We start from the raw sequence: 11,146 nt of genomic DNA on the forward strand, positions 1-11,146 counted from the left end.
CCCCCCCCCCCCCCCCCCCCCCAGCCTCCCCACTGCCTGCATCTCCCATTTTCCTACCTGCTGCCCTCAGCTCTGCAGGGAGCCCTGAGGAGCAGGGAAGGGGAGGCCTCAGTCTCCTCCAGGCCAGTGCTGTCTAGGGAGTGGGCACAGTGTGCCATGGCTCTGGGCCGTGGTCCTCACCGTGGCTGTGAGCAGCCTCTCTGATTTTAATGTGGGCCCCAGTGCTTCAGTGAAAGCCGGCATGGGAAGTTGCTAATAATGGCACTAAAATAAAATATGCTACATCTGTTATGGGTAGCAGAACAAAATTAGCTGCTCACACCTCTGACATCCAAGATGTCTTAACTTAAAATACTCCTTGGCTTACTTTACATCATTTACTGATTATATTTAAAAAGAAATACAATTTTGCAATTACTGTTCTTTCCAGTGTGATATCTATGCATCATTTTCCTTTTATGTTTATATATTTCTCCTTCATTAGTGCAGTCTGAAGGGTGATTAGGATTCTTCAAACATTTTACAGAGGTTAAACGTTGATTAAGATTTAATTATTACTGTAAATAGCTTGGAATGACATATGGTGCAAAAGCCTGACATATGTGCATTTGAATAAATGAAGTGCTATTTCCCAGGATGCCTCAGTAGCTGTTTAACAGCTTTCCCGAAGGGTTATGTTACACCTCATGGTAAGATTGCTGGGATGTTATATTTTGTTGGTTTTTGCAGCTGAAAGCTAAGAACAGTTTTCCAGTTTTTTAAAAACATTGAATATTTTAAATACCTAAATTGTTTTGCACAAATTTTTGCTAATTTGTCTAACTAGGTTAAACATTTTCAAAAGCATTTAGATTTTTAAGCGTGGGCGCTGTGCATTGTGTCAGTGGCAGTGTGGGGACGAGGGGAGCTGGCAGGGTGGAGGGGACTTGGGGGCCAGCAGGGGTGGGAGGGGGAAGGTGGCTGGAGGAGAGGGGGTGGGGAAGAGACCTGGGCCCTGAGCCTAGCTCTTGTGTATTTGGCCTTCTCAGGTGGCCCGAGTCTGGGCACTGGGGTACCAGGGACTACAGGGTAAGGATCCCCACCTTCTCCAAGAATCCCACCATGACCACCAGCTCCAGTCCTCACCAAAGTCCCTGTTGTCTGTCTGTGCAGCTGGGCTTGACCAAGCTCTATGAAGGTCACGCTGGTCTGTGGCACCTTTTGCCTACTTGCCAGGGCTGCCATGTCTTGACAAAGGCAGGTACCTAGGACCAAGTTCAGCTGACCTGAGCTACAAAGGCCCAGCACTAGGCACTTCCATGACTACCCAGGGCAGATGTCAGGCTGGGGCCTTCTCCCTGAGGGTGCACCTCCCTCCCCGGCCCCCCTCAGGCTGGGGGCTCAGGCATCCCCACTGCCTCAGCCCCTGGAGCTGAAGATCAGCATCTGGGCTGCTGTGGTGTGTCCAGGGGACCCCATCCTCCCAGTGCTTACTGCCTCTTTTCTTTCTACCCATTTATTCAACACTTAGGGAGCACCCGTGTGTACCAGCCTGGTGTTAGGCTTGAGGCTGCGGGGTGAACAGGATCCACACGCTCGCTGCCTCAGGGAGCTTGTGATCCAAGGTGGAGAGGTGGGACAAGTGAGTGGTCTGCTCCAAAACAAGGGGGTGTAACTCAGAAACAGGAAGTGTAGGGAGCTGTGGGGGCGGAGAGGAAGTGCAGGGAGTTGTGGGGGCCACAGCCAGCCTGAAGATGTCTAAAGCAGAGACATGAAAGATGAGCTGAAGATGGGAGAAGGTGGGGTGGGCGCAGGAGTGGAAGTGGGAGAGTGTGTCTGTGGCAGAGGGTACAGCTCAGGCAAAGACTGGGGTGTGGGGGTGGCCCAGTTCATTCAAGGAACTGAAATAAGTATTTGCTCCCCACATCTCCAGTGCTAGGGAAGGGTGGCGAGGGTTAGGCAGGGGCTGGACGGCACAGAATCTGGACTTGATCTCTAGAGTGATGGGGGCCACTGAACCATTTTGTGCTGGAGAGAGGTGTGATCAGAATTGCAGCCAGCCCTGGCTGTGGCAGGGGATACACCAGAGTGGACAAGACTTTGGGGGAAGGGAAGGAAGGAGGAGGTGAGGAGGCCCCCAGGGTCTTGGGCCAGAGCATCATTGGATGGTGGTGTCCTTCCCCAAGATGGGGAGCTGAGTTGGGGCTGGGGGAGATGGCAAATTCAGTTCTATTTTAGACAGATTGAGTTCAAGTGCCTGTAGGGCATCCATAGAAAGGTCTAGCAGGCTGTGAGCCTGAGGCTCGGGGGAAAAATGTGGCTGGAGTCACCTTAGATGTGGGCGTCACCCAGGTGCTTGTGCAGAGAAGTAGACGGCCTATTCCAAGGACCCTGAGAAGCGTCCAGCAGATGTCATAAAATGGGAGGAGGCAGTGACCTTGGGGAGAAAGATTTTTGTCGAGTGTGGTGGGAACAGAAGCCAGATTTTCTGTGGGTTGAAAAGTCAGTGGGAGGTGAGGGGGTGGATGCAGCAGTGTAGACAATTCTTTCAAGTGTGGTTGTTGAGAAGGAGAGAGACCGGGCAGTAGCTGGAGCCTGACATGGGGTGAACAGGAGGTTTCATCAGATGGAAAGTTCTCGTTGTGTGTGGAAACACTGGTCACAGGTAGCAATAGACTGCAAAGGTGGGAGAGAGGGAGGGCAGTTCAGGAGTGGGCCCCAGGAGTGGACTGGAGGGAGGGGGAGTCAGGTGGGGATCTGCCTTCCAAGGAGGGGATAGCTTCTGTGGGGTGGCGGGAGGGCAGGTGTAGAGCCAAGTGCAGACACAGAAAGGTTGTGTTTGCTGATGGGAAGCTGAGGGGTGCCCCCCTGAAGCCTTCTGGGTTTTCCCTGAAGTAAGAAGAAGGCTCATCTGCTCAGGATGAGTGGGGAGCTGAGGGTGGTGGCTGAGGAGAGCAGAGAAGGTTCGGGGTGACCCCTGTGGAGAATGGCAGAGGGAATTGACTGGCAATAGGGATGGGTGGAGTGGCTGCTGGCTGCTGTGAGGGTCCAGCCAAGGTCAAGGACCAGGAATTTTGAGTGGTCTCCATTAGGTGGTCAGGTTCAAGTGTAGGGATGGTGGATACATGGTTGGCTTCCTCCAGAGTCAGGGCTGGAAGGACCCTTGGGCTGGGGGGTAGGTGAAGTGATGGTCCCTGGTGTCTGGGTTGGAGGGGGGATGTGAAGACTGACAGGTAGGTGGTCTGGGGCCTGAGGTGTCAGTGGTCGGAAAACAGGAGCAGGAGTGAGTGAGGTGCTGGAAGCACAGGGGACTGTGGGGTCCAAGAGGGTGGGGTTTAGATTTAAGGAGTCTGGGTGGAGCAGCCCTGGGTGGTGACCAGGTCCAGGGTGTGTCCCTGGGACGAGGTATCTGCAGTGTGTTGGACAAGGTTCTCGGAGATGAGGGAGGTGCAGAACTCAGGCCAGAGTGTAGGGTGTTCACCCACACAGACACGCTGTCAGAAGGAAGAGGCCAGGCCAGGACTGGAAGGAATACTGTGAGCCCCGTGTTGGGAGGGGGGTACAGAAGGAAGATGTGTCACTAGGAAGGGCATGTGGGGGGGGACCAGGGTGGTCCTGACTGCTACTCCCAGCCTCCCTCCTGCCCCTTCCCATTCCCTCCAGTTTTTAGCTCTCTGTTCTCTCTCCACAGATTGAAACATCTCAATTAGAGCCTGAGATTGCCAGGGCCACAAGCAGCCAGACAGTGGTGTACAACAAGGGACTGTGAGTGGTGGCCAGCGGCCTGGGGACGGAGCCTTGTCCAGGCCGTAGCACCGGGGGCAGGGAAGGAGACCCACGGTCTGCACCTGCAGGGAGGGTCCAGCTGACCCCACCAGTCCTGGACCACCTAGGGGAACACTCACCCTGCAGTGATAGGGAGACTAATCCATTTACATTTTAACATAGGGGACAGGAAATCTGATACATTTCCTATAACAAATCAAGTGCATTTCAGAGCCTTACGTGGGGTTGTCAAAACTCCATTCAGCACAATTATGTGTGAAGCTGAAAAATGGTAGAGCGCCAGAGGAGTAGAATTGGGATCCTTTTAAATTTTGGTTTCTTTTTAATTTTCCCTTTTTATCAGAATCAGGTCTGAACCTGTGTTGCAGCTGGCTGGAAGCGACAGGTCGACAGGTGGTAGGAGGCTGAGTAGGCCTGGGAGTTGGGTTGGTTTGCTGGCCGGCCTGGTAGATTTAGGATATCACAGTGGCCAGGCCAGGTCCCTGGGCTGGAGCAGGGATGGGAGGAGGGTGGTCTGCACCCCACAGGATGAACTAGCCACAACTAGGTCCTCAGGAGGTGGCCCAGGGAATAAAGGAGCACTGGAGACCTCTGGAAGATTCTGTGGGCAGCTGGCTGTGAACATGGCCAGCTCTTATCCATGACACAGCTGCAGAACCCGTCCCTCTGAGTGAAGCCCTGTGACACGGGTTAGGGTCACCCTTCATGGAGCCCTAACTGATTCAAGGCTCCTGAGATGACCCCAGCTGCAGGCAGGGAACCCCAAGAAGAAACAATGCTTGGCAGGAACCACGGGCCTGTACTTGGCCTCTGCGGGAAGATCCTCCTTCTAGGCACCAGGCTGAGGGTAGGGCTGGAGCTGGGCCACCGGCTGTCCTGGGAGCTTCTCCAGCCTGAGGCTGCCTGCCCCATCCCATCCCTTCCTGAGTAGGAGGGTCTCATGCCTGAGAGCACCAAGGCCAGATCCTGTCTGAGAGGCAGCATCGACCGGGAACGGCAGTCCCCAGCTCTGGCTCTGACTGTGTAATCTTGGACGGGTCCATTTCCTTCTCTGAGCCTCCACTCCCTGTCTGGAACCAGAGGACTGGATCAGGGGGTTCCCACTGGCTCTTCCAGCTAGACCTCATCTTTGCCTGTCCTGCTCAGATGCTGGTCATCCCAGGCACGTCCCCAACATGGACACTAGACCGGGAAAGGGGCAGGCCCCTTGGGAGTGGCTAGCAGTTGGCCTCAAAACCTGGACCTTGCCCTTCAGTATATGACCTCACATTCCCAGGAGCACTTGACCTTTGCCAAACACTTCACAGTTCTGGAGGAAAAGGGAGCGTGGATGCCTGGGCCTGAGAGTAGGGCCACACCTGCCTGCCACCTCTCACCCCCACAGGCTCAGAGCTCCTTGTTATTGGCTCCCGTCTCCCTCCCATTTGCAGGCAAGAAGGAGAGCTCTCCAGAGGGAAGCTCTCTGGGTAGGGATGAGCAAAGTGACTCCCAGGGACATGCAGCCCCTGGGCCTCCCCTCCCCTGGTGATTCTTCCTTGGGAGAAATCTGGGCTGAAGGTGAACACATGCATGTGCAGGAAAAGGCAAGTGCAGGACACCAGGGCGTGGCCACAGGTGGCCTTGCAGCATCTTAAGGCAGGGCTAGTTTGGTTAGGAGGGTCTTCTGCGGGTATTGACACCAGGCACCCACCCAGAAGCCCTGGTGCCTTCCCTCAGCCAGTCCCTGGCTGCTCACCAGCTAGCTCCGCAGGACGTTGCCCTGAGGGGCCCACTGCTCTCCTGAGGAGCAGCCCAGCTCCTTCCCATCAGGAAGGGGAGAAGGCATAGACAAACATGGGGAGGAAAACAGCAGAGGGAGAGGGGTGTCACAGTGTGAAGGGGAAGGTGTTTTTAAGCCAATCCTGCTGTAATGTGAAAGTGCCAATCAATGACTGCTGGGCTGTGCTGGTCTCTAGGCCTGGACTGGGGACTGGGCACATCTGGGTCTTCTTTTGAAAAGTTCACTTCAAACTGACCTGTCATAGGGTCTTGTTCTTGTGTACTTTATCTTCATACCAAAACTGCCTACCTGACTCCACCCAATCCCCTCTTGGGGCCTGGCAGAGGGGAGCATGTTGGTTGCCCAGCCCTGCCCCACCCCTGTGACCTCAGCATCTCATAAACTATTTGCTTTGTCTCCCAGATGGTTTCCATCATGCTCCCAAATGCAATTTCAGGTGAGCTAAGGGGGTTGTTCCTGTGGGGGTGCCCTGCAAAGGATCCTTATAGCTCAGGGCAGTGTTGACAGGGACAGCTCTGAAAACCCCATGAGGGGAAACTTTTGGCTAACACCCATGCCCCACTCTGCTGACTCCAGAGGCAGATTGGTTCATGACTGGGGAAGAGGCCAAGCCTGGACCTACAGTCAGGAGGGGACTAGACCAGCTGTGTCAGAATGCAGGACACACCTGCAACTGGTTCTCCAGCTCTGCTATCCCTGCCCAACCCTCCTCTGGTCACCAAACTTTCTCTCAGGCTTGGCGATGCCCTTCTCCCACTTCCAGAGAGCAATCTGAGGGTTCAGGGATCAGAAGCCCAAGATATCAAGATGGCTGCCAAGTCAAGATGGCTGACCCCTTTCCTCTTCCTTATTGTGAGCCGGCTTGTTTGCTGTTCTGGGCCTCAGGCCTGGGTGAAGGGTGGGGGTCCTGAGAAGGAGAAAGGCCAATGGGCAGATCCAAGGTGGTCTTCCAGCCTTGGGTCAGTGTGAGTGAAGCCCCAGCAGCACACATGCCTTGGCCATACCCAGGGGACTGTGCAGTGTCTTTTTAACCTTCTCAGAAAATTTCTCAGTCTCTGTGATTTATGTAATACTAATGAACTGTGGGCAATAAATGATGGATTTAAAGCATCAGGGCATGGCTTTGTGAATTGTGGGTGGGAGAGGTGGGGGTACTGAAACAGTGGGAACAAGGAAAGGGCTACCTGAGTGTTTGTGGGAAGGCCCCCGATGAAGGTGCAGCCCGGGTTCCAGAATGGGTCAGCTAGGAGGCCCAGAGAGAGGGGCGAGGAAAAGGCAAAGACCATGCAAGGGCAGGAGGCTGGGCAAAAGGGTGTGGGTTGAAACTCTGCAGAAGGGTCTCCCTTTACAGTGTGATATTAAGCATTCACTAAGGGATCCACCTCAAGGAACTTGAGTAAATACTTTTAATATCCATGGGGCTGGGAGGAAGGAGGTGGAGGGGACTATTCCTGGACTGTCCTGGACCAGGAGAGGCTTTGTTCAGAGGGAAGCCTTGAGCCAAGTGGAAAGGTGCTAATGTCTGCAGCGTTCATGGTAACAGCCCTTGGTACTCTGCTCCTCCCGAAGTCCTCCATGGTCCCTTAGGGCCATGACTTGGCCACCTCCTGATAGCCCTGGTTCCTCGTCTTCCAGGCAGCCCCCAGAGTTCTCGAGGCAGGGAGGCCAGGCATGTAGTAGAGAAAAGCCTTCATGGTTGGGGTCAGGCAGACTGGTTGCAACTGCAACTTGGCCCAGCATAACTCTGTGACTTCTAGCTAGTCACTTCCTTTATTCACACATTCATTCGTTCGGATGTTATTGAGCATCTTCTCTGTGTCAGGCACTTCTCTGAGCCTTGGAGTCCTTTTCTATAAAATGCCAAGGACAGCATCACTCACTGGACTATGGTAAGGATGGAGAGACAGATGAGGAATGCTCTCAGATGCTTCTCTCACACCTCCTAGGTGTGTGTGGGGTCGGGGGGCTGCCGCCTCCCCTCCTGGGTACTGGGCCTTCCTAGGAGGATGGGAGGAGAGAAAGGGATGGGGGAGGGGTGTGTTCTCAAAGTAATACTTCTAGGTCAGGGGGCTTCTGGTCTCTGGGGAATTTCTTTGCTAAGAGCCTCACAGGCCACAGCCCCCATCCGGGCGGAAATCCTTGATTCTCAGGACAGACACAAATCCCTCCTGGGAGCTGTTTGTTGTTTTTAAACTGGTTTGGGGGCTCAGCTCCTGCCCAGCCCGGAGATCATTAACACTCTAGGAATGCAGCCTCCCCTGCCCCCCAGCCCCACCTGCCTGGCCATAGGGCCTCCCTCCTCCCATTCAGGTGATGGTTAGAAGGAGAGTCAGAATGCCAGGGGATGAGGGCAGTGATGAGTGAACTTTTCCCAAAGCCCCAGGGTCCTGGCTTCATTTTCAGAATGGAGCCTCCTGCAGCCTTCTAGAGCTGCTGCTGCTCCTGCCATCTTGCCCATTCCCCTGCCACTGATTAGCCCCCAAAACAAGAATGTCTCAGTCACTCCCCCCAAGGCCTGACCCCCACATGCCTGCTTCCCCTGACCCCCTGCAGCACTTGGTATCTCTCAGGGCAGTGGTGCAGAAGCTTTCATTTTCCATCCCCCACACTGGGGCAGCTGCTGGCAGCCTTGTCTAAGGCCGAGCCTGCCTCTTTCCCTACACAGACCCCCTCCTCAGCTAGGGCAAGCATCTGGGGCCCCCCATCCCAGTTCCTGGGTCTTATGGAGGGATGGGGAGAGGGAAAGAGAAGCACAAAAGGGGGAAGGCGGAGGTGGACAAATGGGCAGAGACCCCAGACCCTTCCTTGGAGCCCCCATACAAATCCAGTGAGGAGAGGCGGGGAAGGGGCTGCCATCAGTCCCAGGCCACCTGACATTGGTTCTTCCCCTCTTCACATGTGAGCATGGCAGAGGCAGGGACAGTACAGCAAGGGCCCTGCCTTGCTGCAGGGGTGAGCAACAGGAAGCTCAATGTTGTTAGAGAACAGAAGGCAAAACACCGGGGAGGCGGTGCAGGGCTGAGGACAGAGGGGAGTCACTGGAGGCTTTAAGTAGGGGAGGGGATTCATCTGGCCACAGTGTGGACACTTCAAGACTGCTAGAACACCAGGTCAGGGGTTACTGTGGCAGTCACGGGGAGGGAAGATGGGGTCTGGGCCAGGGTCAGCATGGTGGGGATGGGGATGGAGAGAAGTGAAGGATTCAGGACTGCTCAGCTCCCCGTGATTCGTTGTAGGGAGGGTGGCAGACAGAAGCCAAAGATTACCCCAGGTCCCTGGCTTGGGCAGCTGCAGAGGTGGTGGTGCCATCCCTCGGAACTGAGGAACAGAGAAGGAAGAACACCTGCAGGGAAGGCCACACATTTCCTTTCACAAGGTATTAGAGATTCCTATGAGGTCAAGTTGAGATGGCAGGAGACAATTAGGTGTGCTTGTCTGGAGCTCAAGGGATTGGCAATATAGATTTGCATCATTCTATCCATCTATAGAGAGCACCTGGAGCTAAAGGACAGAGGAGATCACCCAGGGGGAGTGTGTGGGTGAGAAGAGGAAGAGATGGGATGGAAGACTGAGGAGCCCCACCTCTGAGCCTAGGCAGACAGGAGGCTACTGAGGTAGCTCAGCCAAAGAGAGGTGTCAGGGGCTGACTTGTGTCTCCCCAAAATTCGTATGTTGAAGTCCCAACCCCAGTACCTCAGAATGTAACTGTATTTGGAGATAGGGTCTTTAAAGAGGTGATTAAGTTAAAATGAGGTCAGTAGGGTGAGCCCTAATCCAATATGACTGGTGTCTGTATGAGAAGAGAGTAGGACCAGACATGCCAGAGGGAGAAGCCATGTGAATGTGAAGGCGGCCGTCTCTGAGCCAAGGAGAGAGGCCTCAAAAGAAACCCACCTGGCTGATACCTTGACCTCTGACTTCTAGCCTCCTGAATGGTGAGAAAATAAATTTTGGTTTTCTAAGCCTCCCATCTGTGGTGCTTTGTTAGGGCAGCCCTAGAACACTAGTACAAGAGGTATGGGGAAGAGGAGTATGAGGTGGGAGTGCTTCAGGTAGAGGGAGTTGTCCACGTCCTTAGCTGGTGCTGGGAGTCAAAGGAGGGTGAAGACCAAGGTGGGCCTCCTGTAAGGACCTGGAGAGAATGGTCTCAGTGGAGTGTGGCCAGGGCGAAAGCCAGATCTTCACAGGTTGAGAGGTCAATAGGACTCGCACTGACTGCCAGTGCAGGTAATTCCTTAAAGAAATTGGGTTGTGAGTTGAGCGGGGGAGACATGGCAATGGCCGCAGCATGACATGGAGCTAAGGGAGGGCTTAGAAGGGAGTCTCTTATGCAAGAGTCAGAAGAGACTGTGAAGCCTAGAAAGAGGAAGAACTCAGGAGTGAGCCTCCTAGGGGAGGGTAGAACCTAGAGCCCAGGTAGGGGGGTCCTCCTGGGCCACAAGGAGAAAATGGTCATGGGTGGCAACAGGAGGCAGGTGGAGAGGATGGGCTGGGTGCAGGTAGTGTGGGGCTGAGGTGAGGCCAACCCCTTACCCCCACCCTCCAGATCCAGCCCGCACCCTTCTGCTGCCTCTGCCCATGAGGCTGACTCGGGTGGACTGCTGTCTGGCTTCCACTGCTGGGAGTCACCAGCAGGAAACTGGAGGATTGGAAAGTGAGGCTGGGGAATGTGTCCCTCCTGGTCCCTCCTGCCATCTGGGGGCCTCTCAGCCAGCTGTCCTCCCCAAGTCCTGGTCACTGCTCCTGCCCCTTGCCTTTTCAGGCCTAAGGGTCATGTGGGCTCCCCATTGTTACTAGCCCTGGGACACTGCAATATCCTTGTGGAGTCCCCAGAATTTAATAGTTCCTTTATTAAACTCCTTCAAAGCGCCCTGTTTGAAGGCACCATCTTTGACTGATGCAAAGGCGTTCCCTCCTGAGGCTTTTTCTCTCTGAAGATGGAAGTCAGGTCCTCTGCTGAGAGTAAGGGGCAAGAGAGGTGTGGGGAGAAGGGTGACGGTCTGAGACATCTCCTGTGGAGAGTGGGGGAGGGCTTACCAACGGGCGAGGCCTCAGCTGAGGCAGGACCCGGGACTCCATCCCACAGGCTCACCTGATGTCCTCACAGACTCAAGCACAAGGGCAGGCGGAGGAACTGGTTCAAGCAGGCTTGCTATTCTGCCAGGCAGGTGCAACCAGGGAAGAGTGGGACAAGGACATGTCTGACAGAGAGAATAGAGGGCCATGCCAGGAGGGCCCCATGAGGTCACACACTGACACAGAGGGACAAGTGAAGAACTTGTGTTCTGACAGGAAAGGACATCTGAATGTGTGACTTGAGAGAAGGCCCATTTTGGGGCTCTGCCAATCCCGGGGAGTGTGTGTTGAGGAAGGTAGGGAATGAGAGGCTGGGGTGCTGAGTGGGTTGTCCGCGTGGATTCCAAGGACGGGGCAGTAGGAAGACGGTAAGCTGATGGCCACGGCCTTTGCCGAGCGGGGCACGGCTGGGCCCTGCAGCCACACCGCCGGCGACACAGCTGTCCCCGCCCGCCCGCCCAGCCAGCCTCGTGGGCGCGCCCACAGCCCTGCCCGGACTCCAAGCACCGCACGTGCACGCACCCC

General features: G+C 55.0%; 1 protein-coding gene across 1 annotated transcript in view; it reads left to right on the forward strand.

Moving 5' to 3' along the window:
- Positions 1-5,231, forward strand: part of SFXN5 (sideroflexin 5) — a 126,201-nt gene extending 120,970 nt beyond the window's left edge. Inside the window, exon 14 of the mRNA XM_008583256.1 lies at positions 3,671-5,231. Within this exon, the coding sequence (XP_008581478.1) occupies positions 3,671-3,748 (78 nt within the window). The 3' untranslated portion in view covers positions 3,749-5,231. The remainder of the gene's footprint in view (positions 1-3,670) is intronic.
- Positions 5,232-11,146: the final 5,915 nt, after the last annotated feature.

The sequence above is a fragment of the Galeopterus variegatus genome, unplaced genomic scaffold, assembly GCF_000696425.1.
Source record: "Galeopterus variegatus unplaced genomic scaffold, G_variegatus-3.0.2 Scaffold2875, whole genome shotgun sequence".
NCBI classification, from domain to species: domain Eukaryota; kingdom Metazoa; phylum Chordata; class Mammalia; order Dermoptera; family Cynocephalidae; genus Galeopterus; species Galeopterus variegatus.